Source organism: Cinclus cinclus, chromosome 20 (genome assembly GCF_963662255.1).
Source record: "Cinclus cinclus chromosome 20, bCinCin1.1, whole genome shotgun sequence".
Taxonomy (NCBI): domain Eukaryota; kingdom Metazoa; phylum Chordata; class Aves; order Passeriformes; family Cinclidae; genus Cinclus; species Cinclus cinclus.
In genome coordinates, this window is record NC_085065.1 from 4,941,438 (window position 1) to 4,956,480 (window position 15,043).

At 42.5% G+C, this 15,043-nt stretch overlaps 1 protein-coding gene across 2 annotated transcripts in view; it reads right to left on the reverse strand.

Annotated features, from left to right (window-relative positions):
* Positions 1-14,404, reverse strand: part of SEC14L1 (SEC14 like lipid binding 1) — a 38,673-nt gene extending 24,269 nt beyond the window's left edge. For both annotated transcript variants that reach the window (XM_062506057.1, XM_062506058.1), the window contains exons 1-2: positions 14,380-14,404; positions 12,600-12,691 (exon numbers count right to left, since the gene is read on the reverse strand). In XM_062506057.1, the coding sequence (XP_062362041.1) occupies positions 12,600-12,662 (63 nt within the window). In that variant the 5' untranslated portion in view covers positions 12,663-12,691; positions 14,380-14,404. The remainder of the gene's footprint in view (positions 1-12,599; positions 12,692-14,379) is intronic.
* Positions 14,405-15,043: the final 639 nt, after the last annotated feature.

Here is a 15,043-nt window from a genome sequence, read left to right on the forward strand (position 1 = left end):
AATCAAACTCATTCTGGTTGGAAAAGACTGTCAAGAACATTGAGTCCAACCATTACTCCAGCACTGCCCAGTCCACTCTGAAAATACCACACTGCTCATTGCAAAGTGTCAGTGAAACTGGACAGATCTCCAAGGAAATTCAGCACAGCATCCACACCATCATCCCAAACTTTGGTACACATTTTAGTATGGCTTGCTCGTGTTTAAACCTCTTTCCTTTGAGGTCATCACATACAGAAAGCATCAGGAGCCCTACTGAAACCAAAATATTCTCACTGCACAAAACATGACCCGAAACCACAGGACTTTGGGACATTATCTCAGTTGTTAATCACAGGACACTGCAACAAATTCACCTTTGGTAGCTGTTGCACAGAACGTTTTGGAGAAATTCAGGCTAAGACTCAACTAGATAGGATTATGCATATTAGTATCACTTTCACGAGCAGGATTTAGAACTAATTTTCTACTGCTGTTACGTTAAAGTAGACATCAAACCCTTCCTACTATCAAAAACATAGTAACAATTTCATGGGGAAAATTGCAGTGATTTTTAAAAAGTTTACACACATTTCTGAGTTTTAGATTACATTCTCTGCAAAGTAAATGCAAAGCAAGGAAGTGCTTATTCTTCTACAAGCACACAAACCAGAAATCAAAAGGATTTCACAGGCAGCTTATTGAAAGAATGCTCCATTTAGACAGCACCTGCAACTAAATATCAGTAAAACTCTCAGCTTATCCAAGGAAATACCTGACAATGTATGTTCATTAAGCATTCTTGACAAATCTGAGTTATATAAAAAAAAAAAAAACTAGATTCACTACCCAAAACCAAAAAAGGGGATAGAAAAGGAAAAAAAGCAGGATAAAAAAAAAAAAAAAAGGAGATTCTGAGGGATAGGAAGGTCTGCACAAACTTCCTCTGTATGGCAGCATAAATGCATTTGCTGCAGAGCTAAGGAATCTCAGCCTTGGTTTTCAGGCATAAAGTTACTTTAGTACTTTAATATTTCATTAAAATAATTTAGGCCTTATAAATAAAGTAGGAGATTCAGAACAGGTTATGAAGCAATCTTCTAGATAAGTGGAATTTTACTGGTAGTTCACTGCTGAGTTATTCAGCTGTGGTCACCAACATACCAAGGCAAGCAAAGAGCCTCTTTCTGCACTAGAAAGAAACAGCCAGACACAGAAACCTCAGGTCTCACATCAGGGCTGTGACCAGACAAGTCACCCATGTAGGCTCCTTCTACACAGATCACTACTCCATCCCCCTCCGTTCCCATTCAACACCCGGGCATTTTCATTTCAAAAAACTGCTCAGAGAGAAGTTCTACCAGCAAAATTACAGTGGCCTGATGTTGCATGGAATGACACTGGAAGGGAGCTGGCTCATAGCTACTTAAGAACCACTCTGCTACACACAGAGATTCCATCTTCATGCCGATAAAAATTAAATCTTTGATGATTTAATGCAATTTCATTCAATGTTCTGATGGCAAAAGGTACACCAATTGAGCAGATAGAACAAATTTGGGATAAAGGATGCGATCTGAAGACAAGGGCTAACATTCCATCTTCTATCTGTAAAAGATCATCTTCAATAACCACAGACATGCCTCAACATGACTTTAATTTGAAGAGCAGTTACTTTAAAACAGATCTGAGTCATCTGCGGTTTGTTTAAATAAATTTGCACAGGTGGAATTGTGTAATTGATTCTTGTATGGGAACCTACACGTCCATCTTCAGAGGACACCTTAACGAGAGGGCAGGACAGAGGAGAAAGTGGACAGCCTGTGTAGGAGTTTGATTCACACCTGCTTTCCCTTCCAGGCACACACAAGAGAATCATTAATTCTCTTCCTCCCTCTGGGAAATCCAGAGAGGCCAAAGTGCCCAAGTGCCACTCCACTAAAGAGTGAGCAAGACAAACTTCAGCTGCAGCCTCTGCACAATCTTGAGACACGACTCTCTAAAATGAGAAGCTGAAATAGAGAAGTTGGGCAAGTACCACTCCTTCCTCAAAAAACAAAACAAAAGGTAAAGGACAGAAAACCCAACAACCACACTGAATGCAAATAAAATAACTTTAATCTTCCTTTCCTTTGGAGTAAACTGGGAAAGCCTGATCATTCAGGTTAGGCTGGCTTACAACTGAGAGACCAAGATCAAACTGCTGGTTAGAAAACAACTGACATTGCTTTGGTCTAAACTGAAGGTGGAACACCGAGGACAGACTTTCCAGCTGTGCTCCTCCAAGCTGCTCTTCAGCATACACAGAATTCACCTGGCCTCGTGGGGGCAACAGCAATACCAGATGGACTTGCAATGTCACTGTAGCTTGTTTATACCGAAGGCATTTCCAGCACTATTCTATAGTCAGAGAAAAAAAAAGTCTGCCCAACCCATGCTCCAAGATAGACAGATGGAAATCAGTCTGGCCCAGAAGCCACGTAGCTCCAGGCACAACACTTTGTTTGACAGAATGTGCCCTGCAATTAGAGTCAACTTCAGTAGTTCCTAGGAGAGGAAACTTGGCTTCTGACCCCAATTGCACAGGACACAACTCTTTTGGCTCAAGGTTAAAGTACTCTGGAGAAGAGGCTGACCTCCAAAAGAGCATCACAGCAAAGGCTGGCGACAGGCCAGGGAAAGCTTAAATGCCTGGAGACTGACATGTGATTACAGAGGAATGTGAGCTATTCCCAAGCACTTCCTATTTCTCTGCAACATCGGCAGTACACAGCCCTTTTCATAACACAGGAACATATCTTCCTGCGAATTTTTTAAGAGACATTAAAAACCAACCGTAAATCATTAAGCTTGTCCTACCATTTCTTCTAATTACCATTCCTTGTCTTACAGCAGCTGAACAATCACAAGCACGCTCTGCGTTGCCAACAGGCATTTCATAGGCACGGGGTATTGTCACACTGAAAGCAGAATTTGGGGCTTGGCTTCCCCTTTCCTTTTTCCAGTTAACAAATTGCATGTCTGGTTCCTCTGCAGTCAGTTTTTTAAAATTCAGCTGCAATCCCAATGTGTCCACTGAGTATCTATTTTTAGAACAGTCAAATATTCCTTGCTGCTCTATTGTACCACACTTAAGTCTTACTTTTATGAGCCCTATAATTAGTATTCGTCACTTGTTTGGTCTTAAAATCACAGACACTTTCAATAACAAGGCCTGTTACAACATGTTTAACATCTGGAAAATGTTAGGCTATTTTAAATAAAATTATTATTGTGCAGACAAAATCTAATTTATGAGTGGAGGAGGACAGGATGACTACAGCACTGCTACAGTGTGGGCTCAGAAATCCTCATTAAACCATTGCCTGAGAGGTTAAAGACTTGTACTACCACAAGGAAAAAAGTCTCCAGACTTCCCCCCCCCCCCCCATGAAAGTTCAGTGGAACAGGTTTGACTTCATTGCCTCAGACTTCACCCACCAGGTTTCCATTTGGCCCAGAGGCAATTGGCCTCTAAGCACTGCACCAGTGATTTCACTCATCCAAGTCTATCATTAGTTCAGCAAGCTTCACTAGAAGAACACAAAATTCAAGATAAATAACAAGGCCTTGGTTTGGCTTTTGGACCAGCAAAATATCAGCTTCCAGCTAGAGAGCAGCCATATTCTGTTAAGCAAACCAATTACAAAGTTTTAAGTACATCATTTTAAGTCTCAACCATTCACTAATGTCAATGGAATGTAATCAAAATGGAGCATGATAGGGACTGGAGCCTGCACTGTATTCATCTCAAGCTAGGAAGTGTAACAAAGAAACACCTTACATACATGTCTGATGTATCAGGAGACCCTCAGAAAGGTAAAAAACTGATGGTGGTAAACCAAGAGTACAGAGCAGCAGTTTCTCATGTGAAATCATAAACTACTGAACTAACTAAGGCCATAACCATGAAAATGAGTCATTTAAGACCTGAGGGGGGACCTGCCAGATCGAAGAGGGCAGGCAGCACAAGAGCCTGAGTCAGGCTGTGCTGCCTCTTCTGACACAAGGAGCAGGAGGTGAGAGGCTGAGCAAGCTCTGCCAGGATCAAGGGAGAGGATCTTGACAGAGCGTATGATGAAGCACCAGCTCCTGCTGGAGGGTGTCACCAACAGAGTTCACTGGGCTCCAGAAAGGAATTGGGAGCACAAGAAATCAAGCACATGAGACGTTATTCCTGACAACGGCACATTCTGGACCAGAAGGGCTGTCAAGACACATTGCTGGAGGATGAGAGAGTATCCTAAAAGTGTTACCATATGTTTATCTCATTGCTATCCTCTCCCCTAGAGGCAGATACTGCCCTTGGCCACTGCCTGAAAGGCAGCACTGGCTGGAGAGGCCCGTGGTGCAGTCCTGTTCTGTACTTCTCATTAAGAGACAGAAAAAATCCGAATTCATCATCCAGATCGCAATAACCAGGTAATACCAGTACAAGATCCATTACTGGCATGGTTCAACTTCTGCATCCCTTCATCTGCTCCCCAATAAAACATGGAAAACACCACCTAGCTTCAAAAGGTAAGCCAGTAAAAAAATAGAACAGTCAAGAATAATTTGATTCCTTTCTAAAAAGAAATTAAAGTCACAGATTACAGACAATCACTTCTTTGTTATTCACCCTACTTTACAACAAAGAAATGCAAACAAAAGCATGAATCAGTTTAATCAACACAGAACAAACAAGTTCAAGTGAAATTGCTTTAAATCCTTTTCATTACAACTTCAGTGGCTGTACCACACACACCATGAAACACTTCAACAGAAATCAGTAATTTCATAGAGCCTTGAACTCAGTAATGAAGAACTTATCTACAAGCCAATGAATTGCACAGCAAAGAGAGTTTTTGCCAATTATACAATATAATTCACACACTGAATGAAATAGCATAAAAACCATCCTGTGGAAAGGCTTCTGCTGCCTGGAATGCCTGAACTGGACTAAGTGTCCGTGGTATTTGAATTTTACACTAAATCAAGGGACACAATGCACACAAGAAAGGAAGTGCTCTCATCAGGAAGCTGCTCCCTTCTGCTGTGGCATAAACAACTCTAAATGGCATATCGCCACCCTGACCATCACCAAGGAAATGCTCATTTTCACAAAGTGAGACCTATTATTATCACAGCAACATGATCTAATATTACAGCAGCAGTAGGCACAGCAGAAAGTTATCAGACAGGCTGAGATGGTGAGGTTTGCAGTGTGGTTTTCAACTCCTGCACAAATTGATCTGCAATATATTCCAAAAAAGCATTCGTCCTCAAGTTATGACAGCATAAACACCAACAAAATGAACACTGTTGTAATTATCCAGTAATCCATAACCCCACAGATTTAGATATTTAACTTCACCAATCTGACCATGACAAAACCTTGACACAGTAATTTAAGAGAAACCAAACATGTATAATTAAGAATTACAACAGTTTAAATAAAAATTCATTTTTAATGCAAAAGAGTAGCTTCTCTTTGCTCCCTCCCACAATCCCACTGCTGTCACCAGAGTTAAAGCTGGTAGCCCAGTGATATTTTTATTTTCAAACCCGCTGATACATAGAACCCAAAACTAATTATAGTAAAGTAAAACCCAAGAGAAGTCCAAGATGGAAAATGCTCAAATGTGAAGTTTTACACGTGAATACAAAGCAAGACAGGCAGCCTGTCCATTCACATGTGATCATGTTCCAGCATACAACATAGAAATTTTTAATTTTCCTTTTTCTGAAGCAAAGACAGAGCCCCCTTTATGCCAAAGCAACTCACAGAATCCACAACTCCAAGCCATTAAGTGTAATTTGCAAGTACTTTGCACTGCTAAATAATACCTGAAGACTGCTGAATCGGGTTTCTAATGGGCCCTTCATTTAGTGTTACAGCAAGCAGCTTCTGCATTTTTCAAACTGCAGATCCCTAATTATTCCCCAATGGAATCGAGGGCTCCCAGTGTGCAACCCTAGTGACAGATGCCCTGCTGACTCCTCTTTCTTGCAGCCAGCTGCCAGCAGCTCAACCACAGCACAGGGGGGACAAGCACCTGCTCCTGCAGGGATGCTCAACAGCCTTCAGGGAGTCCAGTGAGGAAATTGGGTTGACAAGGAATTTATCTTCCTTTTTTCCAAGGCAGCTCTGGCCCAGCCTGTGTCCCTAGGCTGGCTTGCTGATGAATGTGTCTTTGCAAGAAAGCAAGAGCAGCAGCCTGGTGCATCAGCTTAGCTACAGTGGGAAACCATATCTTGGTATTTCTCTGACCCTTAGAGGACAGAGGCTGTGAACCACATGCTGAAAGCCTCTGTGGACCGGGCTGAAATCAGCATGACTTGAGCAAAAGCTGTGCAGAGACAAGCCAGGAACTTGAGAGCTGATCTCAAATTGCGATGGCTCGCTGCTGGCTTGTACTCTCTTGGCAGTGCTGCTCCACACTGCAGCAGAGCCCAGAGGATGCCAGGCAGTCCTTCCAGCCATGCTGCCACCAGCCTGGGTCCTTGGCAGGGCTCTGATCTCAAGCACCACGGGCTGACTGGTGATGGCTGAGACCAGCTGCAGCTCAACTGTGAGAAAGTAAAATCATTAAACTACCTGTAATAGGCCTTAGTTAACATTTTACATGAGCTGCTAGCCTGACCTGCCTTAACTCTACCACAAAAATGCAATAAAGTGTTAAATAATTCTGTTTAACATCCTAGTTCTTAATTTAGAATACATGCACAGTATTTTTATACTACATGAAAAAACTGGAAGACAAATTCACTTGGGAGAAAAAGAAATAGACCATTTAAGACCAACCTGTAATTAATTTCAACTTGAGCTAATTAACAGCTTTCCTTGCATATTCTCAGAAGATTCATTTCACATTCAGAATGCAACAGCTTAAAGATTCCATCACTGGCCTCCCTCCAGGAACATACTGACTCCAAAGAAAGTTGAAAGCAGAAGTTCAATCTTGGTTACAACAAATACCCCCTCAGTTCCGGGTTCCAGATTGTGGACTCCAAGTGAAGGTGCTTTATGGAAAGTCCTCAGGCACCACAGACTGCCCAAGGAATATGGAAACACCTCATTCTGATCTCTAAGCAACCTCTGGCTCCTTAATGGATATGTTTCTTTGATCATTCCCAAAAAAATTCCCCTTATCTCCTTCCCACAAGGTTTTGAAGGTTTTTACACATGCTTCTTCCTGTCTAGCCACTCATTAGACCATGAGCAGGAATTTATACTTTCTCCAGACTGGAACTATAGAACCCTGAATGCCCAGGATTCTTCAGGATGTATATCCTCTTCTTTTCTGCCAGATTCCCACATATTTAAGAATTTTAACTCAAAAGTAACATCACCTGGTTGCATCAACAGATCCTGGAGCAGCACTTCATACCAGAGCTAAAACACCTGCCAAGGGTGAAAAACTTGGAGTGCTTTCAGAACAAAACACAAGAACTGTTTTGATACATATTTTCCTTCTTCTGACACCTTTCAGAGTGTGACAGTAGTGGTGGCTTAGCTCTTAAAGTGTAAAAGACTTGTTAAAAACTGACTCAAAGCTTTCGGTGAACAAGAGAACTGCAGCTGTCAGCACCAGTCAGGTCATGTGTTTGCCCAAAAGAAAAAAAAAAAAAAAACCAAAAAAAAAACAGCAAACAAAAAAAACCCAGCAAACCAAGCAGATCACAAAACACAAAAATTGCACTGTTAGCAGACTGCTAAGTCAATATTTTTTCCTAGTGCTTAAGTGAACTCTCCCATTTGTTACCCACAGCTCGTTCCAAACAATCATTTGTTTGGAAAGCTCCACCACAGCTTTACCAATAGCAAATAAGGCTGAGTTTTCAACAAAATCAGGAAGCAAAGCAGATGAGACTCTGGGAGTTCTACAACAGAAAGGAAAACTGCTCAGAGATTTTGAGAGCAGGCACTCAAGTTTATTCCCTTCCCCAGGATTTAAGTATCCAAGAGAAATTCTCAGCAAAGTGCACTGCATCAGGGGAATAAAATACTTCTCTATATGTTTAAAGTCTGCTTTGTGCCTTCAAAAGCACTTGCAGAAGAGCTTCCTTTTTCTCAGCCCCTCTTCACATGATGTGTGAAATGCATTTTTTCCAGGAAAACATAATGAGACTGGAAGGAATAAAATTTATGAGCAGACGTGGCACTTATCGTGACACAGTTTGAATTTTTTTTAAATGACTTTTTAAAGTAATAACTTTTATAGTGAAATAATGATGTACTCCTGATCAGGAGCTCATTACAATCTAGATCAAGGGACTATACTTTGATTTGTCAGTCTGGAAAAAGAGATAATTTTTTTCTAATCTATTCTTATCACTGAAGCACATTTATCCCATTTACAATCTTATTACTTGCCTGTAATTTAAGGATACTTTAATAAATGAGATATACCTTAAGAACTATTTTTTTAATCTATAAAGCCAAAGAAAGCCAGACAGCATGATGTTCAAAAGCAGCAAATTTGAAGCATTAAAATGATAATATAATCAAAGGCACTACACATTATACTTCCTAGGAAAGATTAATGTTTGAGATACTTCAGCTATTCCATCAGAACAGTGGCAAAATGGGAGATCGATTTTTAAAATTCACATTATTTCTGAAACTAAGTAATTTGTGACTGTAAATAGGACATTTTCTAAATGGGCTGAAGAGCAATACATTTTCCCCAGAGCGTTCAGAAACTTAAAAAGAAAAATCCTGCTGGTCAATGGTTCAATCCAATGTATGCTTTTTCAAACATCTTATTTCTTTTCCATTTGCATAAATTCCACCCTTGAAATGCCATTGCAACTCATTATTCATTATTTAAATTTACTTTGGAAATTAAACTCAAGAGGAATTATCTAAAGTATGTCAGACTGAAAATGAGCTGTGAATCTCCAAAGTGAATTTTAGCCTCCTGTGTTAAGGAAGATTCAAGTTCTTAACTGCCTTTTAATATTAAGAACTGCTTATTCAGCAAAGTCCCTGTATTACTTTAAATGTAAACCTCTTTAAGCTAATAGAAAAAAAATTGAATCTGCAATCTTTTGAAGTTTTCTAAAAGCAGCTTCTCAGTTTCTCTCCAGTATATTTAACCTTGGTAAGTTGACAAGTGAGCCTAAGTAAACAGCCATTTTTCCACATTTCAGCTGCTTCCAGCATTATGTAAACTCTGAACAGGAGGAGAAGCAAGATTCTATTCAGTCTCCTGAACAGCTGTGCAAGCTGCTGCTCTGGGTGCTTTTTAAAAGCACCACTAACACAGAGATTCCAAGAAGTGCATTATGACAGCTATTTCACAGAGCAGCCAAAAATCATCATGTCAGCTTCGGAAACTATTTGGTGAAATCATCTGGCCTGTGTTAGAGGTGTGTCACACTCAAGTGTGGTAATTTCTAACCTATGATTCTAGAATCTTTTCAAGTTTAGGAAATAGTTTCATTAAAAGATTTGCATCTTAAACATTATCTGGAACCACACGATTTGCCAGTAGAAGGAAATCTTCAAGGGAAGTAGCTTATGTTAGATTTTACACAGCTGGACTTCAGTGATGAGCAAAGGTTGGAAGCTTTGAAGCAATGGATGTCCCCACTCTCTCCTCTCCCAGCCTCAGCCTCACCAATTCCCAGTTGGGAGATAAGGGGTCATGCCTTAAGGATATTGTCACAGAGACACATTAGGGTTCAACACATGAGTTTTGGATTTCAGTGGAGGAAGCATAACAGAAACTTATTTTCAACACCAACTTAACTTAGGAAAAGAATCTTGTCTATTTTAGAAGTCCTTATATCACAATTGCCTGCAAAACACTTTTGTCTTGACAATCTTGGCTTAGATCAAAGAGGAATTAAATCCAGTGCTTTTGTCTTCATACAGAGCTGCAGTCACTCTTCCCAGAGAACAAAGTTCCCTGGGAACACACTAGAGCTTCATGAATGGAATGCTGATTGTGCTCCATTCTCCCTCAAGTACCTCTTGGAAGCCCAGGAAGGGCAAAGTGGGAAAATCGGAAGTTTGTACTGTAAATGACTCACTCTGCAAGTGGCATTCACTCAGTGGCTTCTAGAAAATAAGAATTAATGTTGATTTCTCTATCTGAAGGCTAAATATGTTTGACTTAATCAGTTTAAATTTGCAATTGCAACACGTATCATCCAGGGAATCTTCCCAGTGCACATGGGCTTCATTGACACCAGTGAACTTCTTTACTACTCCAGAGAAAGAATTACTTCTGGAGCTCCACAGAATGCCCAGGCAAGGGAGGACAATTGGCCAAACAGAATTTTTAAAAATACTCAGCACCTGAACACAAAGATGAGATCTCACACAAGAGCCAGGCTAGGAACAGTTCTTTTTTTAAAGACAACTCAGCACACAGAACCCTGCTGCCACATTGACCAAAGTTTTCCCAAGAGATTTTTTACTGACGGATCTCTGCGTGTGGGTTTAAACCTCCTTTTGAGGACACATTCTCTCAAGGGCTGGGTGCAAATAAAAAGAGAGGGACAATCAAACAACACATAAGTCACTTCTTGGGTGATTTGCATTCAAGCTTGGTGTACACCAGGCTGTTCCTTGTTTCAGAAGAGCTGCTGGCACTGCTAACATTACATTATAGCACTTTTTTTTTTTTTGTTGAGAATATGCAAGGTAGTGCTTCCACTTTACTGAGCACAGATTTTGACACAAGTATTCCTTCCAGAAATACTTCAACTTATGCAATCGCTGTTTCAACCAAAGAGAAACAGTAACAAAACAGCAACAAAAAGCATCAAGCTCATATACACTGTTTACATTCCTCACAGAACTTGGCTCATGGACTCCTCTACACAATTCATAAAATGCATGGACAGTTTTGATGGATCACCAGCAGGAATTCCACAAGTTTTAAAAATCAGTAACAGCAGCAACATGGCAGGAGGAAGATGCTCATCCAGCACTCACATTCTGAACAAGTACAATTGATAACCCACTGTTCTGACACAGACTAAATAAACTAGATGTGTTATTTCTCAGCTAAACTTCCAGTCTCAGAAAGGATCCTGTCTGGCTGTTTCTTTTTACAAGCATTCTTCTCCTCTTAGTTCACTTTTAATTTTTAAACTATTATTTTATCCTAGTTGCATACTTACCGTAGCCTCTTGCTTTCTGAAGAAAAGCTTTAATGTAAGGGAAGACTTCATATTTGTTAAACATTATTCTTCAGATATCTCCAAGACACAGAACAGTTTGAGAACTCTCAGTTAATACTAACAGTCAGAAGTGTTTCTAATTACACCCAGCAAAGTGTTGCAGACATTTCTGATGTCAGCATTTTGACTCAAAATATCCTTGAAGAAATAACTCAGGGGAATAATTTTTTGCCTTAAATTCAGCAGCAAGGTAAAGACTCATCAGTTTAGCAAACAGCCAGGGAATTTCATTTAAGAAACTAATTTTGGCTCATTGATCTACTGCAGGCTAAAGTTACAGACACCATCAAATTTCACTGAGAGACCACCTGAAGCCCAGCTGTCAGAGTTACTGAACACATAGAAGATTTTACACATATCACAGTTGGCTTCTTCTCTGCTCAGCAAAATAACAACTCTCTGCCTTGAAGTGTTGCAAGAGCAAGAACTACATTTGTAACACTGAAGGCAGCCTAAGGAATAAGATAAAAAAGAAATGCAAGTATTCCCTGTAGAGTGAGCTAATCTTTTTTTGCCCTGTGACTGCAAAGGATCACTTCTGTAAGGAACCCTGCACTCCAAACCATGTGATCTATCTAAATATTTACAGTATGAGCATTACTGAAACTCTCCTCTGAAGCCATTAAACACAGTATTTTCAGCAAGTGAAATCAAACAATTATTATTTAGACTACGGTTCACTTTTAACAGTTTTTATCAGTGAAAAGCTCCTTAATTGCTCTTTGCAACTCATAAGAGCCCCATGGCTGTGATTTCAACTGAATACACTTTAAAATGTCAAATACTTACTTCCACTCTGTTTTCTAAAAGGAGAGAAAAGGGAGAAAAATAAAAAGGGGAACCTAATTAAATTCTTTCTTTTCATTACTGTTTGTACCACTATCACACCAATTAGCAACATGCACCCAAAAAGGGTTTTTGTTCCTCTCTCTTGCCTCCCTACCAAGCTACTACTTCCTTCCTCTCAAAATGTTCCCAGTGTCCTTTCTCTCTTTCATTCAGGCATATCCTTGCTTTCTCTGAGCTCTCTAATCCTGTAAATTCTACACTGATGAGGACATAACCATAACAATGTTTTAATCAGTGTACACGACATTTCCTCCTGTTCTACAAGAGTCTACCCCCAGTAATCAACTTCCAGTTACTTCAACCTTAACTTCTGCTCTAACTTTCAAATACATCTGTAAACACTATCTAAGCTTTGGCAGAAATGGAGAGCACATGATATTAAGAAAATACTCTGGGCAGAGAAGAAACCATTGAAACACACAGCCCTCACAGCTCACATTTTGTTTTCAGCTTTGTATGTTCTACAGCATCTATCAAACAAAGCCCAGCAAGGGCTCAGCAGCACAAGGAACTGTCAAGTAGGAAATTACAGAAAAAAAATTAATACTTACAGCCATAATTAACTCAAAAGGGTGTTTATACACCCGTACAGGGGACTGGTACTTCTGCACCATGGCTGCAGTTTAGTGAGATCAACTCAAACCTGAAAAAGAAATGTTTAAAACCATCTGTCAGACGTAGGAAGCCATTTTCCACTTTCTCTTACAATTAGTCTGTGCGTGGTACCACGCTAGCAATTCCACAGGAAATCCTTCACAATTCCCTGACAACCTTTTCTAAGACCCAACAGGGGCCCTGAAAAGCTATATATATATATTTCTGTCAGAAATGACTTATCATTTCTTCCAAAGACTACATAAAATTAGCACATTTTTAGTCCACTTTTAGTAACAAGTCTTCAACATATTTTATGACTCTTTGTCAGGATGGTGACACTTCCTGTGCTGCTGCTCAGAATCAAATACTGACACATGCCAGCAACAAGCAGAAAAGCATTTCCCAGTCCCCCAGTACAGTATGTGGGCTGCTCTGCTCAGAGCAGGGACTACAAAGGAAAAAAAAAAAAAACAAGAAAGAAACACAGAAAGCATAAGAAGTTTAAAAAAAAAGAGCAAAAAATTCTTGTTTGCAGAAAGAAGGAAAAACTATATTATTAAAGCACACCGATGCATCAAGAGCATTACTTGATCATCTCCAAAAAAAAAAAAAAAAAAGAAAGAAACTTTTGAGAGAGAAACTTATGAGATAGTTGGGGGAAAAAAAAACCTTCGAGAAAAATTCCACTATGCGGCCAGGAAATGTTCAGTGGCAACACGGAGAGGAATTACTCCAAAGGCTTCGTGTCTACTTCTACCCAGCAAAGTGCTTGACCCGAACTCTCTCGACTGCAATTACGATTATTGAAAAATCCTGGCAGTAGCACTCGCATATGAACCGCGGGCTGCGAGCCAGCCTCACTTCAGCGAGAGATGGGTTTGCTACAGCAAGTTCGCTTCACTTTTCCGTCCGTAAGGGACTGCGGGAGCGCTCCCGGCCCCGGAGCTGGGGCAGTGCGGCTCGGCCGGAGCCAAGAACAATCCCCCGAGCCACGGAAAAGTTCTCCGACATGCCAGCCCCGAGAAGAATTTACCCATGACTACCCCGCTTTTTAAAAAAAAAAACAATAACAAACCCACCTGAATCAGCACAAAAACCCCCTCCGATCCCCGGACAAAACGCGTTACACAACAAAGAAACTCCGCGTTCCTCCCGCCGCGGCGGAGCCGGGACACCCCGGGAGGGACGGGACGGGATGGGGAGACACCTATGACACCCTGAACTCTCCCGGAGGGAGCCGGGACAGCCCGCGAGGGGACGGGACACCTGTGACAGCCCGCGAGGGGAAAGAAGGAAGGAAGGAAGGAAGGAAGGAAGGGAGGGAGGGACACCTGTGACAGCTCCGCGCTGCTCCGGAGGGATCCGGGACAGCCCGCGAGGGAACGGGATGGAGGGACACCGGTGACAGCCCCGCGCTGCCCCTGAGGGTTCGGGACACTCCGGGAGGGGACGGGACACCGGTAACAGCCCCGCGCTGCCCCGGAGGGACCCGGCCACAGCCGCCGGTCCGGGGCGGCCAGAGCGCAGCGGCCGCGGTGCCGCCGTGACCCGCTCGAGGACCGCGACCCCCGCCCCACCATCACCATCACCATCACCCCCCCCGTCCACCACGGGCAGCGCCGACCGCTCCTCGGGGCTCCCCGGCGGAGAGCGGACGGACAATGGGAAAGTTGCCGCGGGGCTGGGGGACGCGGGACGCGGGCGGAGGCCCGGGAGGCTCCGCGCCGTCCTTACCGCTCGGAGCCGGCCGCGCTCTCCCCTCATGCCGCCGGGGCAGCGCCGCCGTGCGCGGGAGGGGCGCGCGCCGCCGCCCGTCGTTCGCGGTGCCGGGCGGGGGCGGGCCCGCGCCTGCGCGCTGCCGGCGGCGGGCACGGGCGGGGCGCATGCGCCGTGGGCGGCGCGGGGCTCGCGGCGGCCGTGAGGGGAGAGGAGGATGTACCGTGGTGGGATGGATTGCGTGGGGAAGAATCCTGAATATAATCCAGTTTAAACCCCTGCCGCGGGCAGGGACGGCCTACGCTAGATCGAATGGCTTCGAGCACTGTCCAGCCTAGCCTTGGACACTTCCAGAGCCACAGGTGCTCCGTTTCACTACCTTGCCCTCACAAAGAAGCGTTTCTTCCAAATCTAGAATCGCAGGATCAGTTAGGATAGAAAAGACCTTTAAGGTCACCGAGTCCAACCTATTACCTAACCTTGCCAATTAGACTATGGCACTAAGTGCCACATCCAGTCTTTATTCTTAAACACCTCCAGGAATGATGACTAAACAAATCTAAATCTCCTGTCAGTGTGAAGCCGTTCCCCCTTGTCCTGTCACTACATGCCCTAGTAAATACTCTTCCCCACCTTTCTCATAGGCTCCCTTCAGGAACGGCATGAAACTAAGTCAGGGAAG